The sequence below is a fragment of the Plectropomus leopardus genome, chromosome 22 (genome assembly GCF_008729295.1).
Source record: "Plectropomus leopardus isolate mb chromosome 22, YSFRI_Pleo_2.0, whole genome shotgun sequence".
Lineage (NCBI taxonomy): Eukaryota > Metazoa > Chordata > Actinopteri > Perciformes > Serranidae > Plectropomus > Plectropomus leopardus.
This window is the reverse complement of record NC_056484.1, coordinates 6,957,276-6,981,722: the sequence shown is the minus strand read 5'-3', so window position 1 is coordinate 6,981,722 and position 24,447 is coordinate 6,957,276. Positions and strand designations below refer to the sequence as shown.

Sequence of the window (24,447 nt, the reverse complement as noted above, 5' to 3'; positions counted from 1 at the left end):
AGACAATTAATTTAATGATTCCCTCTAATAAAGTGTTACACAAATAGAGCGACAAAATCACAGCGCCTCAGTTTGTGCTGGAAATCCATTTAGCTGCTGCTCAGGAGGAATGTCAGCGATACTGTTTCATATTAGGGAGTCTCCAGCTGAAGTTGTCACCTCTCTCTGAAGAGAAAAGGTGAAGTGCTTCATTTGCATTTGAAATGTCAGGAGGGAGAAACAGAGAGGCGAGAAGGGCAAAACCTCTCACAGGAGCAGAGGTGAAAGCAGCACAGAGATGCTTAATGAACTGCTTCGTTAATCAATAATATATCAAATTTTCACATAAGTCACTCAAGTTTAAGTGGCGGTTGTATGGCAAAAATCACACTGGGAGGTCACTGGGGTCAAATATGAGAATATTCAACTTCTTGCTGATTGGTGTGAGCCTGTGTGCATTTAAAAAAAGCTTTTTATGTGGTAAAAAAAAAACCTTGATCTCAATAAACAATTGAAACCCCAGCCTGAATAACATATCTCTGAATACAGCACAATCTATATCTCAGTCGCCAGTTCTGTTTTTACTTTCCCACCTTAACATTAAATCATTCCTCTGGAGTTTTTCGTTGGCGGCCTAATTTTCACTGTGAGGCTGCAGTTTTCTCTCCCTCCCTCCTCTCCTCCTCCAGTTGATCTGAAGGAGGAAATCCACATAATTGCCCCCAAAACACAGTACTAATCCTTCAGTTCCGCCAAGCTGGGATAGTGGTCAGGCTTGCAGCTAATCCACACTGTGTAACGGATTTCTCAGCAGGCCCAGGTGAAGAAAGGAAGCTGCACTGTAGTTCTGTGCAGATGCAGACACGAAGAACAGTCACGCGGTTAACTTGTGTATTTTTGACTATTATTGACAGCTCATTCTGAGAGTACAAGTGTGTCAGGACCCTGGAGCAATGCCACACTGTTATAATTTGGTGATGTGGAGACATTTCAAGTGCAATTAATTGTTTTCTAATTCCTGTGCTCCTTTATTTAATGAAGCCTTTTGGAAACTCAGAATAACTCTGAAATGCACTGCCACCAGTCTAAAAATGTGTCACTATTTATATATTTATTCAATCTAAAGTGGCTATAATATACAGTTCTGTGCAAAAGTCTTGGGCCACCATAGATTTGTTGTTTTAGCAAAGTTGTAAAGAGGATATATGTGTATTTCTCACAAACGAAGAACACAGAGAACATGTACAATGCATTTAAACACCAAAAAAGTTAGAACAAAATATCTTCTTCAAGTCAGTATTTAGTGTGAAACATAGAATCGAACAACCATAAGAAAAGGCAGCTCAAACAATCAGTATGAGCTGTGAACATGTCTTGAATGGAGTAAATACACCAGAAGATTAGTATTATAATCTCATATTGTCTGCCCAACAGAGTTCAACACATGCCAGGAGGAGAGCGAAGTTGCACTAAATACTTGCAATTTTTGCCTGTTTAAGCTCTTTTACTCTGAAATATTTGCATTTTTAACACTGTATACGTATTCCCTGTGTAAAGAGACTACTGAGAAATAAATGTTTATGATCATTTTAACCTTGCTAAGATAACATAGTTTACGGGGGACTGAGTTTTTTGCACAGTACTGTGTATTTTTGAATAAAACCACATCAAAGAACAATGTGAAAACAATGTGACAATATGAATGGAGCTGCTGGTAGTGATGAAACTAATTCGACTTATCACCAGAGGCAGGTCTCACAAAGAAAGATTTTTACTATAGCTGAGCAACCGTGCCAAACCCAAACCACTCGCTGCCTTCACTCTATCAGATAGTATTGTGGAGGAATCCAGCAGTTACAGGGACATTTTAGTGGAAAATTCAGCAAAGAGTGCAACAATACCAAAACTACAAGTAGCATAAAATGTAGTGCAGACCTGTAGCAGAGAAGATCGTGTGGCTCTCTATGTAGGTTGGTTGGACTCAGTACTTCAGCTAACTTGACACTCAAAATAGTTTCCATGGATAAACCAGCCTCTTATTGAAGCATGGAGTAAATACAAATGACAAACGGTGTCCTCATTGCTGTAGCATTATATTGCCTACAGGTTACTGCAGTCTCTTTAAACATTATAACCCTTTAAAAGCTGAGCAATTTAATTTGACTTCTTTCAAAAACATGGGTATAAAGCAATGTGCAACTGACCAAGACATGGCACAAAAATGATCAGAAAATTAGTTTCAAAAAATAACAAGAAAATTACCTGAAAATTAAGCACAAAGAAAAGAAGTTAAAAATAAAAATAAACAAGAAAATGACCCCAAAGAACCCTACAAAAAAAAAAAACACACAAAAAGACATAGAAAAAAGATCCAATTTTTTCTCATATATAAAGAAGGCTCCATTTTTTAGGTTGTCTATGTAACAAAGAAATATTCTTTATAATTCTCCAAATTCTCACTGCTTGCTTTTTTATTAACAGAATTTACTTGTAATTTTTCCGTCAGTACTTATATACATTTAATAAAACTACTTTTGATGCTTAAGTGCAATTAATATCAGATAATGTGATACTTTTACTTACGTAATATTGTAATAGGTGTCTTTAATGTCTACATAAGTAATTTTGAGAAATCTGCACTTATACTCATACGTGGGTTTTCAGGCACTTCATTCACCACTATTAGAAAACCTTAAATAAGCATAATGTGCCACTTTTTCACTTTCCTTTCACTGTCATTTGGTGCCACTGATTACCATGAAAACATGGCTCTGAAGGCAGAGTTAGCCTGCGTTAGTTTGGCTAACTTTTATAACAGTTATGTTTTACAAAAATGTTGTTGTTTTTTTTACAGTGTAACTAGAGTTTGACTAATTTAAGAGCAAAATCTAGTCTGGACTAACACTACGGACCGGTCTAAAAGCTCTGTGAAAATCTCCAACGTTTTAGGAAGCTTTGAGGCTCATGTTTACAAGCTTCAGCTCGCTTTACGCTCTTCATGCTGCAACTTTACTGTTATTTACTTTTCGCTCTACCGGCACCGTTTTATGGCAAAAGCAATTATTGTTTTCATCAAAAGAAGCCCCAAAACCTTCTCTACACAACCTATTCAGCACCAAACATACAAGATTAACTACTACATAATGGACCACTACCGAAGACACAGCTAACAGTTTAAAAAACAGTAAGAGACTACTGGACTTACAGTCATTCTCCGTAAGTGCTGGATGAGTAAATAAGCAGCGGTTTTGTATTTCCAGCAGGTCTCTAAAGGAAAAGCTGTAATTTCTTACAGTATGACCCAATATGCCACTAATTACCAGCGAAACTTGGCTCTAAATTCAAAGTTAGCCTGCGGGTAGTTTGGCTAGCTTTTTAAACCATTAACACAAGTGTTCCCACTCTTGTTTACCAGTCTAACTTGAGTTAAACTTAATGTTTAAGCAAAAGTAAGACTGTACCAACACTACTAACTCGTCTAAAATCTAAAAACCCTGAATCCCCTCCGCTGTATGGATCCGAAGCTAACTAACGTTAGCTAACGCTAGCTCAGTGTTTGCTAACTCTCCTGCCACAACTAGTGTTTTGCTTCATCCTCACCGCTCTCCTAACGTTGTTTTCCGCCACAGCATGTCGCTAATTTAACTGAAAAACAACTTACTGTAAGGTTACACTACCTCTCAGCACCAAACGGCTGATAAACAAAAGTTAACGAGCCATACCGGCTAACGCTAGCTGGAGAACATAGCGGATCATTTAGCGCCTGAAGAGTTAGTTATTTACCACAGGAGACCAAAAACAGAGATAAAAGTTCAAATACTGCGATTATTGTGCTTACAGTCATCAGATGTCCACATACGCGACTCAGTTTGTAAGCCACGGTGCTCGGTAAATGCTGAAAGTGTAAATGAGCAGTTGTTTGTTGGCAAGCTCGCCATGACAACAGAGAAGGTCAATGTTGTGATGCGACTTGCTGTCGCTCGATGCTGCCCCCACGTGGCAAAGACACGAACTGTCATTATGTTTATCCGGGAAGTATTCGGATCAAAATGTAGTTAATGTCACAAAAAAATATGAATTTACACTCACATAGCATAAAACTACAGGCTCAGAGATGAATAAGGGGTCGAGTGTAAACATTTCACACTGTTAACCCACTGTTAACCTGACAGGAGATATAGGTTTCCCGACTACTCAATTTAATTTACATACAAGGCATTCAAGCACATCAAAATAATATACAGATAATTAATAAACATTAACTCCGATGGTTGATTATTTGCATCATTTTTCAAACATCAATAATTAGATGGATCCAGTTTATAGATATAGGAACCGGAGCTGCAATCTGGGCTGAAAATATCTAACAATATTTTTAAGCTATAGCTAGATACACAATATGTATATTGATATTTTTAAATCTCCTATACTATCATTAATATTAGAACTGGGAGACAGAATAAAACTATTTTCTTTTATTTTCTTACAAATTCCCTCTTTGATGTGACAATATTGTAGGTATGTATTGGCATGTTGAAAAATCAATTATCATTAGTAATGTAGATACAACGACTAAGTGGATAAAGGCAAGTATCAAAACAAGTAAAACTGTCTGATAAGCTGGGAAAAGTACATCACTTTACTGTAATGCAACCTTTAAAATCAGAAAAAGATACCAATAATTCCATATCACAATATAACACTATCCAAAATCTAAGACAAGACATCAATGTGATCTAACATATTTATATTGCCCAGCCCTAGCTGCAATGATTAATCATTAAACGATTAGTTATCAACTATAAAATTAATTGCAAACTAATTTAAGTTAAAAAAATGTAATTCCATCATAACTGACAGATTAATCTACAATGAAATGAATCTTAGTTGCAGCCCTACCAGGCACATTTGCATACATATAAATGTATGCAAACATCTCTTCAAACTGCACAGCACTTGAATGATTTCTTTCATGTAAAAAATACTCGACAGATTTAAAATACCGTGTGCAGTCTTACCTGTGTCCGTTCAGTGAAGCATGATGTAAAGGTGTGTATCCTGTGCTGTCTGTGCAGTTGACATTCAGGCCCTTCCACATGCTGGAGAGGAAACAGAGACACATCAGAATCAATCCTCAAAGTGAGACACACACTCTCTACCTGGACACCACAAACATTTTCACAGCATGTCCCAATACTGAAGTGCCTGTTGTGTGGTAATATGCTGGTGAATTATCTGTCTGAGTGTTGTTTTAGAGACGTTGTTACACACATTTTGAAGTGCGTCTTTGTCAGAGAACATCAAACAATCTTTACTTCATTAGGTTTGTTTGTCACATCTCCTGTCTGCTGCACCTGTTCTGTTTTAGACCCAGGAAATGAAACTTTCCTCCTGGAATGTACCAAGTGTGAAACATGTAGAGGGGGATTGTGACATTTCCGAGCAGCTTTTGCAGAGCTCCTTTGACTGTCTACTGATATTTGCAAATTACAATTTATCTACTGAGAAACAGATGAACACCTGCTGTGAGTTAATTGCTTTAATAATTGTTACATTTCCTGTAATATAGGGGCTTCAGCTTGTATCAAAGGCGTTTTGAGATCTTACAAATAGATTAAGCAGGCTAGGATTGTTTTCTCCTTAGAGAGCTCTTTTCTTGTTTGTTTTTCTTCTTAGCAAGTATTGGCTTTTGTTTGTTCAGTTGTTTCTTCACGAAAAGAGTTTTACAATCATGTATTTGGGTCCCAAGGCGAGAAGTGTAATTTATGATTTGGGGCTTTAGCCAGAAGAGTTTAAGTCCTATTTCATCATATTGGCAAATACATAAAGTGAGTGAGGTTGGCTGTTGTACTCGTAAAAAGCTGAGCCTGCAAATAAAACCACAAAACACAGAATCTCATGACGATAGCCAGCTACGTACTCATACACACTAAATACACACACATAGTATTACACAAATAGAGCCCAGGGTTTTCCCAGGGCTATAATTATATGACCTCTCTTTTTCACATGAACTCCTCCAAGCGCGTCAGAGAGAAGTACTAATTAGCTGAATTCCAGTCTGAGCAGCTCTGGGCTGAAAAGCAGAAATCAAGTAAGTTGTCGAAGCGACTGGATTATATTTTATTTTAAATTAAAGTCAACCCAATGCAGCGGCTTCTGACACGGAGAGTCTCAAAATGTGCGTCTGTGTCTTACAGTGTCTGTTACTGAAATACATGACGGTAATTTAGTCTCTGAACTCCATCATACTAATGTATTTAATTGTTAAAAATTGCAAAAAAAAAAAAAATTATAACAGCCTCCTGGATAAATCAATGGAGAGACAAGGTGAAAAATGTCTTAAATATGGAAAAAAAATCAAAGTTGAAAATGGACACATCTGATGAACAATGGTCCCTTTTATTATGGGCAATGACATTAGTTTAGTTTAGGTTAGTTTTGTTTGGTTTGGTTTGGGTTTTTTGTTTGTGTGTTTTTTTTTGTGCTTGATTTTTGTTTTTTAAACATATTTTTAGTTTTTATTGTTTTTTCATAAATATTCCTTATGCTCTTTTCAATGGACTTTCAACAGTAAAGTTTGGGGTATATGCCGAATTGATTGGTGCATTTTGGGAAGTGATATTACCGTTGATGTACTTAGTAGGGCGGTAAATGGACATGAAGTCATGAAGTGAAAAGTATGATAAGTATGTTAAATAAATAAAAATAAATAAATAAATAAAAATAATTGTTAAAAATATGTGTCTAGTCACAACTCTCATCTTTCAATAACTTTGGCACAAAGGTATCCTGGAATTTTTTTGTTTATCATTATTGTTTCATCCTTTTACTTTATGGCTTGTATTACGTTATTAAAATAATGTTTTATTTGACAGACTGTAATAAATGCATTGCACTTTTACTTTTATTATCTTGTTTATTGACTGATTTTGAGTCTTAAGGTCTTTTTTCCCTTTAGAGAGACTGGAGCTGAAGCTGCTGTCAAACAGTTAAACACTGTGGAGGCAGCAGATCATTCTTGTCGAGTTTGACAGACATCAACACAATAGTCAAGGTCAGCAGTGTTACACAACGTGCACACAAACACAAAACTAACCGTGAATTAAAAGGTATTAAGGCCTGACTGCACACACACATACACACACTGGTGCACAGATCAATAGAAGACGGCTGTCGTAGCCACGGATGCACAACATTTTTCTTTGCTGCATTCAATCCTGAATTTAATCAAGACTGTAAAATAACCACAACCAGGTGTTCTTGAATAAAAAAGATAGCTGCACTGTCACAATCAAAAGTAACAACAAATGTACAACTGCTATATATCAAGCTATACATCGGCCTACCGCACGACAAGTTTATAATATATTATCGTTACAGGCCGACATGTACGCACACAAAAAACATGTTGCAAACACAGAGGTCAGAGGGCAGGAGACTGCAGACAAAACAAGCTTGTTTCTGTTGGGTCAGCTGATCTGTATGCACTGTGAGTGTGTGCGTTTGCGTGTGTGTGTTCATATCGACCATGCTGCTCTGCTGACCCCGCTCAGCGCTGACCTATAGAACCAGCAGGAGGGGTTGTTAAAAAGAGCAGATTGCCCGAGAGTGAGGGGAGACAACAGACTGCAGGAGGCCAAAATGCGACGGAGGCAGAAAAAGGGACGAGGAGTAAAATAAATGCCTGTTTCAACGTTGACTATAAATATGACAAGTGTTAATCAATACATTTTCTGTTGTCTTTTACAGCCAGATAATGGTGTACAGTAAGTGCCATATATAAAAACGAAGTAATACACTTGGTCAGCTTGCTGATTAGGGGAATTAGAAAATACAGGCGGCAGAGAGCATCACACAAGTAAGATCAAAGGTGCACAAGCAGAATTTTTTACTAAAAAAATCATCAAAATTCTGCTTGTTTCGAGATATTAGCACTCGTTTCTAACATTTTTCATACACGGACAATGGTACTTACAATATAAAGAATCATCTCATTAATCTCTCATCCGACGCTGTTTGGCTAATCATGAAAGGACTGCTAACTACAGCTGCTGATGTGCAAACACAAAAACACAAATGGTCCTATCGAGAGTAGGTTTTTCTGTTTGTCCTTTCTGGGCTACTGTAGAAATATGGGTGGATAGATACAAGCATTTCATTCTAAGGAAAGAAAAACATGAAAAATATTATTTTCAGGTTATTATACACTACACACTGGACCTTTAAAAACATATTTTTTTTATATATGTCATCGACTTATGTTGATCGATTAGTTGTCAACTATTAAATTAGTTGCCAGCTAGTCTGATAATCCATTTGAGTCCATTTTTAGGACAAAGGAAAGCCCAAATTCTCTTATTTCAGCTTCTTAAATGTGGATATTTTTAGTTTTCTTTACTCCTCTATGACAATAAACTGAATGTCTTGTGTTCATGGACAAAACAAGACATTTCAGGACGTCATCTTGTGCTTTGGGAAACACTGATCGAACTTTTTCACCATTTTCTGACATTTTATAAACCAGACCACTAATAGATTAATCAAGAAAGTAACTGACAGATTGATCGACAACGAAAAGAAGCTCTAAATGTCATACAGCAACAACAATGACAGTAATATTAAATAAAGACTACAAATGTGGTGTTTCTGGACCTTTAAATTTTAGTCAATACAACGACTAACATCCAGCAAATAAGCCAGAGACCTTGTTTAAGTAACATATGCATTTCCATAGCCTTTAATTGCATCTCTTTATTTATAATACAACATCCCACCTGAAAATGAGCATTAAACAGCCACTGTGCGTGAGCCATTGAGTTTTATCAAAATATTCCCTACATAAATCTACTTGAATGGAAACACAGCTAATGTTCAACAAACTCTCTTGAGCTGTTTTCTATATCTGATAGCTATTCACCGAACAAACCCGACCTTGAGCGCACACTCACACACATACCCACACACAAATGTGCTGCTGTTGTTACCTTCAAACAACCAATCTGTACAGCAATTCATTAAAAACCTGCTTTACAAAGACTCTTTCATGTGAGCAGCGCTCTGCACGGCCCCTAACACAATCCACCTCTCCCACACACCCACAAATGCATCGTATTAATGCACAAGCACAGCAGTCATAACTCCAGCCCCGTAACCTTCATAAAAAACCTGCACAAACAAATATATGTGGCCACTTTGTGAGGGGCATGTGTAAACCTTGTTCACAGTGTGCGTGAGCCTCGCTGTGAGTGAGCAAGGTGTTGTGTTTTTCTTTCACCGTTACATATGCGTTTAGAGTGACATCAGCAGTGGGTGTCACTACTAGTGGGTGCTTTAACACTTAGCAAGCATTTTGTGGGTGTTTTCTTTCAGGAGTAGGAATCATATAACAGCACAAGCAAGATTTAGCACGATTTTAACAACAGATTTGGCATTTTTTTTCAAGGGATAGTCACACATCCAGCTATCTCAGACACAGTGAAAAGTATTACTTGAGTCTTGAGAAAAGGGATCCTGTTAGTCAAATTAGTATAACCAATAAATTGTGATGCAGAGGAAGAACAGGAGACAATATTTACCAAAAAAAAGTCTTAACATGCCCACCATATGCCACCTAAACACCAAATTGTGGACAAACAAAGTTAGCAATTATATGGAAAAAGCATTTAGCTAGATGCTAAAGACACAATGATTATCAGAGGAGCTGGTGAAGAACAAAAGGTGAGAAAAATAAAAATACTGGACTATTTATCTGGAAGACATAAAAGTATCCAAACTACGCTGATGTTGCTCCATTCTGTTAACTTATTTTTGGGATTCTTTTGTACCCAAATAATTAAATTATCAACTCCTAATTATGCTTTAATTGTTACAATTTAATGAAATTACAATGCTGTTTATCGTGCTAGGCATTATTTTCTACTACTGTTGATATTCCCACTATAGTCCTCACAAAGCGTTATTTTACTGCGGAGGCGTACACTTCTTTGGTGTGCTTTATATTATATCTATAGGCTATTCACTGCTGCCCAGTTAAACTGCCTATGACTAGTACATTTATGGAGTCCAGTGCAGCTTTAAACTGCCAAAAGAAACAAAACCCCAGTGACCGCGCCTTTTAAAAAAATAAATACCACATGTTGGATAACAACCAGCTTGATCTTGGTGAATCACTTCCTAACAAGACCTGTTTTCTTATCACAGTTGTTCATTTCTGCTCTGCCATGTTCCACCTCTAAATTCCCAAACACGGTTTGGTGCCATATCGCTCCTCCATTGTTTTCTGTGCTTTCAGTGACAGCGTGGAGCCAGCCAGCAGAGTTTAAATAGAATTAGTGGGCAACTTGAGATTAGATAATGGAGCAGAGAGGTGCTGCTGCAGGAATGCAGACTCTTGGTGGATTAGTCAAATATGCAGACGACGTCCTACCTAATTAACCTCGGGAGCTGCAGCTAAGAAAAGCTCTGCTTACAAAAGCTGTCTTTGTGTATGTGTGCACAACTACTGCCACTGTACCTCACATATACATTAAAGTTTAATGCCCTGTTTTTGTGTTGGGTTTTTTGTCTCTTTGTCAGCATCATGTAACAATAAGCAAGTGTTATTTTGCATCAGAGACTCAATGTTTAACAACTTGTTTCTCTCCTCTCCTTTCTCTGACAGCCATTGCTCTGGATTTTCTGTTATTGGTAAAGCACTAAAAGGTAAAGGGGTCAAACATCATGAAAGGCCTCCCAGCAGGCAGAGCGATGCTGCCCTCTGTTTGAACCCTTCTTCAGTTACAGCATGGCAGCTTCTCTTCTCCTTAACATCACTTTAACTGCACACTGAGGACTGCACTGACATGATATGATATCAGGAAAAGAAAAAAAGAAAAATCTGTTTGATTGTATCTAACAGCATGTGCCTTTAACAGTTAAACTCAACATCGGAGTAAACAGCATCAGTTTTAAAATTATACAATAATCTGAATTGCAACCTCGTGGTTGTACACCTCTGCAAATCAGTCAAATTGCAGTTTTATCATTTATGACTGTCCAGACTCATATGAAGCCATGACAGTTGACAATGCTTCAAATATGGATGTTGCTGCAAGTAAGCTACATATCATAAAATATGTGGATGCTTCACACACACATCTTCAACCTGGCAGCACAGAAGATCTCTACAATCAGCACATTTTCATGGTGGACAACCAAAATTAGTGTCAGTAATTCAGTATCTGGCCAAATGACTCCCCTTCTGTTCTTGAGTTATGGTGTTGAATGATGGCCAAAAAGTGTTTTTGCAGAACATTATGATATCACACTGACATTAACCTTTGACCTTTTGGATAAAAAATGTCATCAATTTCTCATTTTATCCTATTATACATGGAGAACTCCAGTAATGAGTCCTAAAACCCAGAAATCTGTTAGCATTTCAGCACCTCCAGTTCCCTTCAAACACAATGGGTTTTTTAAAAATAGGTTTTTGGTCAGATGTCTGAAATAAGGTCTGTGGTTAACACAACCTTAAGAGACTTTCACATTTTGTTCTGACATAAAATACGTCCGTAAATACTCCACTCACAAACTTTGAAGCTTCTGTGTTTCTTAAAAATGACAGGTGCTAACAAGCGGGACTCCAGAACATCATCACGCCGAACCAAACAGCTTTACAGCCTTGTTGTGGTGGCGATGCGATGGTATTATAGTTCCTAGTAAACTAAAATTAGCTTTTTACCTTTAGCGCTTACCTTTCGGCTTCAAAAATCCTAAAAGTGGTTTATATGCGAATATTTTCTTGCTAAACAAAATGTGTAAGCATCATAACCGTTTGTTTACCACAGAGCTTATTCTCTGCAATGATCCAAAACCCAATGGAAGAATCCCAAAGGCTTTTGATGAGGGAACCAGGGTGACGCTAACTTGAAGATTCATGCTTAACAAAAAGAGGAGGGGAGATTAAAACCTAAGTTCCCATTGTACCCCATTTGCAAAAAAATTATCCCAAGCAAATTAAAAGTGGTGTCACTCATCAAACAAGAGCTAAAATTACTCCCCAACTCTTTAGAAAAGCTATTTATTATCAGCGGATTTGAAAGAGGACCTGTAATGTCTTTCAAGTAGTAGAAAAAAAAATCTCATTTTGGATGCAAACTTCTTATTCTGCGTTTCGAATGAAAGCCTTAATTTGCTGGTTCTCACCATGGATATTAAAGCTGGCATCACGTTGCAGCAAAGTTCAAGCCACATCAAAGCGTAGCATTGTCTTCAAAGGAAAACGAACGTAGGAAACGGGGGAAACCTTTGTAGTCCTGGATTCTTTTAAGAGGGGAAACTTTCTTTTTCTGTAGTGAGGAAAGTTAGGTTGAATCCAACAGCCTGTTCATACTCACACTGCCTATAATGAAATGGAAATGAGAGGCTGTTCCACAGAAACGGACAGCTCAACAACAGCAATGAGTTCACGGGAAATCAGAAAAAGGAACCAATATGAGGTGAGGTGTGTTCCCTATCAAAGCAGATAACGCCAGACAGGAAGTGGACTTGCTTCATATCCTGTTTTGAGCAAGAAAGAGATACCTGCTGATTAAGAGCAGTTGCTAGAGCACATCAACCGATACGACCTGTGGGATGATGAAAACACACACATACATTTTTCTTTAGAGCCAGCCCTTTGATGTTTAATAAACCGTGACTCTCACAAAGACACTCCATCCTTTTATGCCTTAGGGCATGAATATTCTGTGGCATAGTCTAATAACGTCTTGAGCAGGTGTGTAGGTATGGTTTATATAATTGTGTGTGTGCATGACTGTGTGTATGTGTCTCACAGGTGAGATGAGCTCAACCAGAGTGAATTATAGTCTAAAGTGTGTCTAAACTCTCACAAGACCAATTACATATCTGCAGAGAGAAGTGAGAACCAACATCTCTTTTTTAACTCTCTTTTCGCCTTTTTTTTCCTCTCAGCTTCTGTTTTGCTTTTTTTCTATAGAATCTGCAAATAAATGTGCGTATATTTGCACATTAACAGTTAAGTGCACATGAACGCCCTGCACATACAGAGAGAAAGAGAACTGAGAAAGTCAACTACTTCAAAAAGACTGCAGAGGAGAGTCTGCATGCATATGTACTGTACTGTATGTACTGTATGACAAACCAACCACTTAAAAGGATGCTCGTGCTATAAATATGCCTGAGGCACACACACAAACTTCTCCCTATATGCACACAGTGACATGGTCTGAGCTGGAGTCTGACTGGTATTGTTTTTTTTGTGAAATGGGACCTATTATGGCCATTTTGGGGTTCATACTTTTATTTTTGGTTTGTACTAAAACATGTTTACACCCTTTAATCAAAAAAAAAATTAATTTTCACATACTGTCTGTGCTGGATCACCTGTATTCACACAAAATCCTCCTGAAAAAGCACAGTCTGCTCTGATTGGTCTGTGTTTTTGGGTCCACTGCATCTCCCCAGGAACAGTGCCAGGCTTTGAAGCCAATTTTTAGTACCCAAATGTGGAATTACACCATCCCAGTCTGTCACATGATGCCATTCTGCCCAAAAAATTTTTTCCCATAGACTTACATTGTGAAAGTGAGATGTTTTTTAGCATCACAACTGTGTGTTTATTTGTTGTTGTTTTTCACCCGGGATCCGATTTATTCAGTCTAATAACATTTCAAAAGTTTAGAGGAGTTGTATGATTAAATAATTTTTTCCACATTTAGGTTTCCTGAGCGCTAAACTGGAGGTGCAGATTGCTCATGCTCTTTAGACTCCACAATGCGGAAAATCTGGGTTATTTCATACGGCAGAAATTGAGCTTTTTATTCTGCACTGAGCGACTTTCATAGGAATGAATGGGGCTCCTTAATATATCTATGTAGCAGTCGGGGCAATGACTTTAATGGAATATAACAGCACTTTCTAAGGTGAAAAAATCACCAATAAAAGCTTCAAACACAATGTTCCAGTCGGAATATGACCCAAAATCTTGGAGAAATTAAAAACATCGGAAACCAGGGTTACATGTTTCCCTGGTGTTAGCATGACGCTACATGTAGCAGTGTACTTGCAGCCTGGGACTGACTGTTACAGAGAATAGCTGCACTTTCTCACATTTAAAATCCCCAATAAAAGTTTCTAAACATTTTGGACATGTTCCAACAGGAACATCATACACAAATGGGGAAAAATTAAATTATCAGCAATCAAGATTAGCCTACATAATTCCTTTTCGCAACATGTGGCTACATGTAGCAGTGTATGTAATTTAACCACTTGTGGTAGCTTGCCTTGAGCAGATGTACGTATCCAGATATCTGTCACAATCTGATGTTGTCTTTAAGCCAACGCAGAAAAAACAGTCGGAAACACAATATTTAGAACATTTAGAATATTTAGAACAGTCTGAGTTTTTTGCTCACATACAATACTTTTTCATATATTTACCTAATTATTTGAATATTTAATATGAACATCCAAGATTATATATATAATTACAGAAAGTAAGGAAATGCATTAAAGTCCTCCTTTTAAGGCAGTCTGTAGAGGATTTGACATATAGTACCTTCCATCAATAGTATATTTGTGATAAAACAATATTGGCTTATAATATCGAGCCTGTCAATACATGTTTCATGCTCTATTATGAACAGACACCCTGTGAAAAACACATCACACAGACTGAGGATTTCCACAGGTTATGGTTGAACACGTCAGCAATCTCATTTTCACTTTATATTCCCACAACGTCATGGAGAAAAATCCCATTCACACATACACAACTCAACAGGCAATCAACAGGCAGGTGTTTCCCTCTTTCTCTCCATCTTACTCTCCTCACAGATGTGTCAGTCTCCACTGCTCGATTCTACGCCAATTACAGTGACGAGTAAATCCAGTGCAGTACGACTGATGCAAGGGGAAGAGGTGAAAATATCAAACCAAATTTCTTTATCTCAAAAAGTCTCTCGCTGAGCTATGAGCACTACATTTAAGTATTTACAGAAGACATTTGAATATATCAATTTCAAAACTTAATTTTCAATTTTAATATGATAAATTAGAATATGAGCTTCAAATCTGCAGAATGAAGTGCACAGCTATTCTGTCTGTGATCTCGCCCTCCTCATCAGCTTCTCGCAAATCCCTAATTTGCTGAACTGATTCTCGTAAAATTGGCTCATATGTTTTTGCATATTTAGCAAAATAACAGCTCTCCTCTACAAACCTCCTCGTTAGCAATTTTGTTCATTTGAATACGCAGTGGTATCCCACCAGCATGGGACTCCATCCAACTTGCAAATCAGGCCTACTGCTGCCAGAAAAACATAAACAGCAAAAAAAATAAATAAACAAAGCTTACTCTTTTTTTTTTTTAAATGTCTCCCTTAAGTGGACATTCATTCTAGTTTAAAACCTCACAATTGCGATTCTCAGTAAAAACCTGCATTGTTAGTGGACCAGTGGCGAAAACATAGCATAGAATACTTAAATATGCAGAGCGTCCACTTGCTGCATAAATGCATAGCGATAATATGCAGATTGTACGTGGATGAATATGCAGCGAGGCCGGTCAGTCGGTGACAAATGCCTGCAAGGGAACAAACATCAACTGACACGTTCAGCGGGTCAAGAGGCCGCCACTCCCATCACAGGAAGTCATTTATCTTCAGGCCAAACTGACCTCCGGCGCACAACTGAACATGGAGGGTTGTTGTCGAGGGCAGTGGGTCAAACACACACACACACAAACGTAGTAGCTGACCCCACTCTTTTACTCGCATTCACCGATAATTAAAACAAGACCAAAAAAATCAATAGCTGCACTGCTCACCGCTGAGATTCCAGTGAGTCTATTGATGAAGTTTGAACATTGATCATTTGGTTATCCGCAGGGTTTGTTATTTGGCTGGAGAGAGGGAGCCTTGTGAAATACATATGGAGTTAAAATTAGATCATGTATTTTGGTGTAAATTCAAGTTGTCACGATACTGGAATTTCTAACTTCGATACAATATCTTGAAAAATACCAATATTGCATACCATGGTGAAAAATTGACATTAAGAGCATAACATTTTTTAAAAATTGCAGCCGCTTTTGCCAGTGTTCTCTGTGCCTGACAGTAACGCACAGAGGTATCTATCACGGTGGTGTGATATGCAACAAGCAGTGGCAGGCCATAAGCCAACTCATCAAATATCGACGCTTTGTCAATGGACACGTGTCAGACAGCGGTGCACAGAGGCAGGCTTTGTGGTGGAATAAACCATAGTGTAAAGACCAGAAATGTCCATATAGGGTAGGCAGGAAGAGTAGTGGTTGGGTCAAATAAACCTTCACCTGGGAGCCTGCTGATTGTTTGCTCTGTGTGTGCTTATATGTGAAGCATATTATGCAAGTGATGTACCTCACCTGAGTAAGTAAATATTACATGAGTAAGAACCATACTTATTATAAGCCAAGGCACAATGTTTTTTTTTCTGAACCTAACCACTGACATTTGTTTCCTAAACTAAAGGAAATACACCTAATAATAACATTTTTACCCACATTAGTGTGGAGGGATACTGTTTGCATTAATGCAAGAATGTGTTGCTATTACAGTGGAGAAGTTGCAACTTATGACCATATAGTCCCTCCTCAACTAACTTCGATAGTGAATTAAACAGTGAAAGAAATAAGATATTCCCCATTTTTTCGGGGACCCCTGGAACTCCCTCAGGGATCCCTAGGGGGTCCTTCAACCTCTGGTAGAGGAAAACTGGTTTGGAGCCTCTGCAGTGACAAGTAGGCTGGTTATCCCTCCACACTCTGCAGAGAAGAAGACTTATGCCTGCATTCGTCTTGGACTCATTTATTACTGAACAGCCTCACGCTGGGGAACAGTGAACACACTCATACACACACTTCACTGTGGCATTTACTGGCTCACTGCACGCTCTGAGGTTAAATACAAAACAGACATGGTTAGACAATAATACAATGATTCAGTTAAAAACACTCGAGAGTACAGAAGCATAACAATACAACTAACAGTCAGAGCTACAAAGTTCACTAGCATTGTGAGAAACACTTCACATTTAGATCCAAATGTCCCTGACCTTTGGCTTTTGTCGTATTATGACAAGTCACTTGATCAGGATGAAAGGGTGGGCTGGGTCAGAGGAAGGAAGCGAGATGCGAGGCGGCACAGGAAGGAGGGGGAGAGAAATGTATCTAACAATCGACAAAATTCTTATCATGCAGCACATCAAAAAACAGCAGAATTTGTTTTTTTTAAATAGGAAACAGCGAGAGCATTCAGCAACCACCAACTGAAGACATCTGAATACACTTTTGACTTAAGCAGATACAGCTTCATCAGAGCGGTCCGTCTATTTCCAAGTCTTAAACAATCTGGCAGTTTGTCTCTCAGCCCACCTCCTTAAATAGAGATGGAAACATCTCTCCTGTGTCCTGAGCTGACTCTTCATCCTCTCCACATCTGATTACAGAATCCACATCAAGCTGGCAGCTTCCTCTCTCAAGCACCACAAACGTTTGCAGTGATTTTATACAAAAAAACACCCCTGTGACCTCTCTAGAATTAGTTTTTTTAACAGGAGTTTGGCTGGACCACTATAAACGTTCTTAAACCCAAAAGTCCCCCAGGCATAATTTCAAACTTTTTACCAAAGTTGACTTTTGATTAAACAATATATAAGGAGCCCTGATTTAAGCACCCTCATGTGAATAAAAGCTGAAATTCTTATTTCTTATTTAAATACTTTCTTGGGAACTGCTTTCTTTCTTTTAAACTTAGTTACTTTTGCTTAATGTCTACTTATCACTGTATTAAATTATTATTGCATTTCCCACAACAGAAGCAGAACACATGTTCACACTGAAAAACATTCTCGTCAATACGGACTATTAACCCAACCCAAAAAAATGTTCAGTATTATCTTATTGCACATATACTGTGTCTGTATATCTTTTCCGATCCTGGCTGAATCAACATTTGTCATTATGACACGTTCTGGCAAATTAAAATGTAGCTTACATTAGCAACCTTTGCGTCACAGCACTAAATCCAACTTGTATTGCATTTGTAATAAACAACATGAAAACTTTATTACCACAATATTATGACTGTTGATAAACAGAAAAATGGAGCCACTAGTATCTGCCAGGCTGCAAGACGAGCATTGGCAACATGAAGGAGATCAAATTTTAGGACAAGTGTCACAGGCTGTGTTTATTTACCCAAAGGTCCATGTGCTTTTTGGGGTGACGAGACAATTCATGGTAGTGAGTCTCTCAGGAAAACTAAAATTGGATCAATATGACAACATTTTGGATTTGAAGCTGAAAAAAGAGGTGTCCTAACTAGCTGTTTAGAGCAGACGTTTTGTCGGAGGTCTCGTTTCTATTTATTCCTCGTGCTCGCTTTGAAAGCACTGTGGACAACCAACAGTTGATTCATGATGTTGAAATGAGGAATAATCTGCATGATACCTCCTGATTTCACTGTAAAACCAACATAAGGTGGCATCTAGTTGAAGGGAGATCACCAAGGAGCTGAACGTTTCTGGTAAATCACAACAAGCTAGGCTACTTGCTGTTGGCTATATTGTATGCAACTTCCAATAAATATCATAATACATGACATGACATCACAGAAGTGCATATTTAAAGGATTCAGTGTCAGAATTACAAGGTAATAGTCATTCCCTTGCTGCAAGTGCACAGCTACATGTAGTGTCATGCAAAAATCAGGGAAAACTGTGATCTTGGTTGCCAATGTTGCTAATTCCTCCCTGATTTTGAATAATAATACAACTATGAACCTGAAAATGAGCCTAATAGGTCAACTTTAAGGTGGTTTAAAAACAGCAACACCATTGCATTTATTGCACAATGGCGTATTGATGTGTTTATTTAAGGTAAATTAGATGTTGACTTTTTTAGAACTAAAACCTTCGAAGAGCAAAACCACAAGAGAGTACAATCTTTTTTCCATGAAGAGCACCAGCTCAGGAGTAACTAAAACACATTATGAGATGAGATAAAGACAGAAGGAGGAAGAAGCATGAAGGTTAAAAACAGAACATGGCTTTCTATAAGACAAAGCAATGCAAGCTGGTGGAAATAACAAGAGAGACAGAAAGACAGAGCGACAGCAATGGAGGCAGACAGCATCTCCTCGGCTCTCTTTAATCAAACTGAAAGAAGCGAAGGTGAAGAAATGGCCGCCACCTGCTCCAAAGCTGCCGCTATTGATTTTCACTGCAGCCTCTCCCATCAGTCACAATCTGGAGAGCTACAAACAATCTGTAAGTGCGTGTATGAACTCTATGCGTGTCTTCCTAAGGCAATTCTCCCCACAGTAAGTAAGTGACAGAAAGCCTTAGATCTCCACTTTACAACAGTCGGCCACAAATCCATCTGTCTGAGCATCGATTTAGCCCAGATCTGAAGCATTAGAGGTGGGAAACATCAGCTCTGGATCTCTATCTAAATGGGATAACCAATCTATAAAGTGGACGGAAACAATCGATGCATTTATACTGTAGATCTGTAGCCAATAAACAGATGAGCCAGTCAACAAAAAATCAATCTGATACAAACACAGAGAATCACCAAAGTCAGTAGGATTCAATATTTGGGCATCATTAGAGTCTGTGTAACATTCTTTTCAATTAATCCAATATTCATTGAAATATTTCAATCAGAAACAAAGTGATGGACAGTAGATGTCTTTCCAGGCCTACTTGTGACCCATAGGACCTGAATCTCGACTCAAGACTTGATCGTACAGCTTAGGGTCCATATTTTTTGATGGTCAACTGGGTCCAGGTCGGGGTCCATTCTATTATTGTGGGTCCCCAGCTGTTAATCATTAAGCAGAGGTGGGGCCAGGTCATTGTTTTGCAAGTCCAAAGTCAAAACAGCAAGTCTTAAATCAAAGCCCAAGTCAAGACCAAAAAGTCATGAGTCAAGTCCCAAGCACTAAACTTTGAGTTTCAAATCCTACACAAGTCAGAAGGCTAAAGTCCGAGCGAAGTCACAAGTATTTTGTGTTAAAGTCGAGTTGCAAGTCTTTTTTAATTTTGTCGACTCTAAAGTCATTTAGTCTGACTCCAGTCCAAGTCATGTGACCCGAGTCCACACCTCTATCATTAAGTAGAATACCTAAATGATTCAAAGAAGACCCATGATCAGCATGATCACAAGACAGACACGAGCATTGATAATTGGGCTGACTCTGGTGAAAGTGAAAAAAACGCTGAGCAGCAGTGGTAGCGATTTGGAGAAAAAGTGGAGGAAACATGGATAGTAAACCTAAAAATATTCACAACTTAGATCAATTTTTATAAAAGTCCCCTTTGATGCTTTGATTGGTAGACCCTCATGGACTAAAGGGACACAAATAAATGAGGAACGGACACATAGTCAAACTTTATGCTTTCAAAGTAAGAATACTTTGGAGCTCATGGTTTCCATAAAATGAACTGAATGCTTGTATCATGATGAATCTAACCAATATAACCACGTGTGTATGTACATATTGACAACATTTTACCATTTTTAACATTCTTAATCGTATGTTCGATCTAAGCAGCTTTGAACTTTTGGACCCTGATTAAATAGTAAATATATAACTATTCCCCATTTTGGGGGGATCCCCTTGTTGAAAACCTCTGGCAGACCGACCTACTGTGCTTTAAAGTCATCAATCAAGGCAATAAATGCATGCAAACACACTCAAAATAAATGCATCCACTACTCAGCTGGACTTACTTGACCTTGTTTCATTGTCTCACCAGAACCGGTTTTTAAATATAGAAAATCTAGTTCTTAATGACCACTTAATCAAGAGTGAAAAAATACAATTTCCTCACATACAGCAGGGAGCTTCAAAGAGCACTGACCACCATCATGGGAGCAACAAATGCACTTCTTGTCCTTTGCTTTTCTTAGATTTCCCTGGGTTGTCTGAGGATTTGAACCAGCGTCCCTCAGAACGAGCCTGCTGTTTCATATTCACTTCCCCCGCCAAAAGCTCACTTTGAATACACAAACTACAGAAACAACTGTGAAGTGTGTGAAGCCAGACGCCTCCACTTTATCAAATGCTCCACTCGTAATAATTCAGTTCTAGGTCTGAGGTCAATTCAACTTGGCGAATGCATTTTACGCCGAGCTTATTTTCTTCAAAATACAGAACAGGGAGTGCAGTGATTCTGCAAGTCAATTCAGGCTAAATATCATCTGGCAACTCATCAGGTTAGTTACAGCCACGCCAAGTCTATCTTCATTATCCACTCTGCCACGAGGAAATTAGCCATGCAGCCGCAATGGAAATCATGATAAAACGCTATCAGTGGGAGAGTCATTATGATGACAAGCAGGGAAGGCGGTGAAAGTAAAGTGTTTAATTCAGCACGGCTCTCAGAGGTGCAATGACGAAACAAAGAAACAGCTCAGCTCAGCTGCAAACTAAACATTTACGTGGCTGCTCAGTGTCCGTGTTAAACTTACAAACATTTTCAAACCGTGTCTGTGATGATTAAAACTCTGTTGTGTGACAAAGCATCTGTCCGCTGGCTGTGGTGTGTTTGCGTGTGTATGAGTGTGTGTGTACAGTATCAGAGCAGTAGCATAGATCCATGGCTATATATGGTCTGACAGAAAGTTTTGGTTTACCCAGAGACCTCTCCACGTTTTCATCTCTCTCGCTCAGTTGTACAAATTTCTAAACAACAGACGACCGCCTTCACCGAGCTCACACGAGACCTGAAAATCAGTAATGCCAGTGAGGAATGTTTATTTAGAATCTCTAGAATCACAGCGCTGACGCAAATAACAAAAAGATGGAAAAACCCTACACCCCTAGATTTAATTAGATGGAAAAGTACAATTCAGTACAATTTATGGAGAAATTGAGTCATAAAATACAAAACATTTGGGGGGGGGGTGGATGGTTTGTTACCTAGGCAGGATGCCTGCCAAGCTGCATATGAATATTCCAGGACAGAAAGTGTTTGTTTTTTGCAGAGACATCACTGCTTTTGGCTGGGTTGTGCTCCCCATACCCTGTTTCTTAAGACAAAACATGAACTTTTCCTAACCATAATCAAGTGGTTTTTGCGCCTAAATCTAATCACACACGTTGTTGAAATATAAAGTTTCATCATATCCGCTGCAGAATAATGAGCAAATGTAACAAATCTGTGGTTTGCAGAGAAGTACAATGCCAGTGATTGGGTTATAAATCTATTTAAAAAAAAGACCACAAAAGCTCTTCCCATCTCATTAAATTTTCGGAAAAATGGAAAATTTTCTGAAATGTGCCTATATTTTTAGTATATAGCTTCTTATTCTTATTCTGTTTCGACTGTGAACTCTCTAAACTCTGAGTTAATTATTGTGTTGCCTTTATAAATTATGAAAGATTCAAGTAAAACAATAAAAATGATTAACCTCATCCATATAGTATTGTGATGTTTAAACAAAAATATATTTTTTAAGAATAATTTAGAAAAGATATAATCTAGAGACAAAACTCATCTATAATTCAAAGATATTTCTGGACACCTGCATAGCTTCACACCTGCAAAGAGCCTGTAAAGAAACAGGCGAGGAAACGACCACATCTGTCTACAGAGCGCTTCACCATGGCAACCAACCTGCCATGCAACTGTCCTGGGATCAATTAACTGCTACTGCTACTGTGAGCCAACCGTGTTTGATACTTAACCTGTTTAGGTTTTCAACATATTTTTAGCATTTTTACGATAAGGAAAGGAGGAACGCAGTGTGCTCGTGTACTGAACAGCTGTGTCTCCTCACGGCAGGCTAGTCTTCCCCCTTTTTCCCCCTCTGAGAGTGTATTAGGCCTGTCAGCAGGACTGCCGCATCCCATTTACACTGCTCAGGCCGCAGGATCACACATCTGCTGCTGCAGGAACTCGCAGGTAAACACGCCTCAAACAGATACTGAAACACACACCAGCCGGGCCGAGGTCAGAGCAGGTTTGTCTGGATATTTTGGGCATTTGTTTCTCACACACACACACACAGCATCAGGGGGTGAGGGGATAATCATTCCAGGAAAATTGATATAATTGCATACCGATGTCTGTTTATTGTTCTTGTGAAAAGCATGCTCCAAAATTGGTGATCCTGAATATTCAGATAAAGTGCAGGATTAAATTTGCTTTGCAAATAGAGGCTGACAAAATCCTTGTACATGTTAATTTACCATTAAAAACCTATTGGACTGTCTGCAAAAATGCATCATCAGAGGACAAAGATTCCAAATAAATGCACTCAGTGAATATTATAGACATAAACTAATATGTGTTTTTTCAGTTTTTGCATTGATAGAGTCAGTAGAAATTAGCATTGCAACAGTATGAGACTTTCACAGTATCATGGATTTACAGAATTATTATCATTATCAGTCGTTCTGATCAATGATAATAACGGAAGAAGAACAGGAGGGTTTTTTTAGTTAAACAAATGTTTAAATGTTGTTTGAAAACAATTAAAAATAAACAGTATGGGTAAAAATTCTCCCTCTTGAAAATAACAAAAATAAAGGTGAGATTCTCCAGTCGCATTTTATTTTTAATATCGTAGATAAGCAAATACCATGTTACCTTGAAACCTTTATACCACTGCAGCCCTATTAGAGATAGCCTAGAGCTAATCTCAGTGGGATATTATTCTGTCACAGCAACTAAGAGTAATTCAGATAATAGCAAAGAAATATGCAGTACTTAAATACCAGTAATATAACTGAAATAAAAAATGGGAGAAATGTATACTCGACTAAATACTGCATACACATGTGGTACACATAGTGCAAATTAAATACAAAATATACTGTAAAACTGTAGTGCAGTTATGAATCACTTTTTTTCTTCAATGAAAAACAGATTTGGGGGGCTATTTTGTCAACTTATAGGTAAACTGCTAGGCTACTTTGACATCTAAACAGGTTATAACCCAAATGAGAAATTATTGTTAAATTCTTAAAAGGCGTTCATGTTGTTGCTGTGGTGGTGGTGAAAACATGCAAACGCATGAAAGCAAGCATCGCTGCTTAATATAGTAGGCCTGACAGTGCAAGTCTCTGGTAAAGTACTGGGCAGCTGCTCAGATATCACTGGGCACTGATCCCACTGTTGTGATGTGAGTTTGAAGTAAACCAACCAAGTGTTGGACCCATTTGCCAAGATGGATATTTTGTGACATTCCCCCAAGAAACATGGAAAAATAATCCCTGTTCTGCTGGAAAATGGTCAAGACCAAAGAGCTTTGAAGGGGCAATACACCGGCAAACAAACGGTGGCGTTTTATTAACCTCTATCAGCAGTTCAGACACTGCAACAACAAAAAAGTGCTTTAACGGACCAAAATGTCATTTTTTACAGAAGAGAAAGTGAGTAAATATGAGAGGACATCTAGCAACAATG

The 24,447-nt window shown here is 38.2% G+C and overlaps 1 protein-coding gene across 1 annotated transcript in view; it reads right to left on the bottom strand.

Moving 5' to 3' along the window:
- LOC121961353 (ankyrin repeat and sterile alpha motif domain-containing protein 1B-like) overlaps nucleotides 1-24,447 on the bottom strand; it is a 283,009-nt gene that overhangs the window by 209,044 nt on the left and 49,518 nt on the right. Inside the window, 1 exon segment of the mRNA XM_042511305.1 lies at nucleotides 4,998-5,078. Within this exon segment, the coding sequence (XP_042367239.1) occupies nucleotides 4,998-5,078 (81 nt within the window).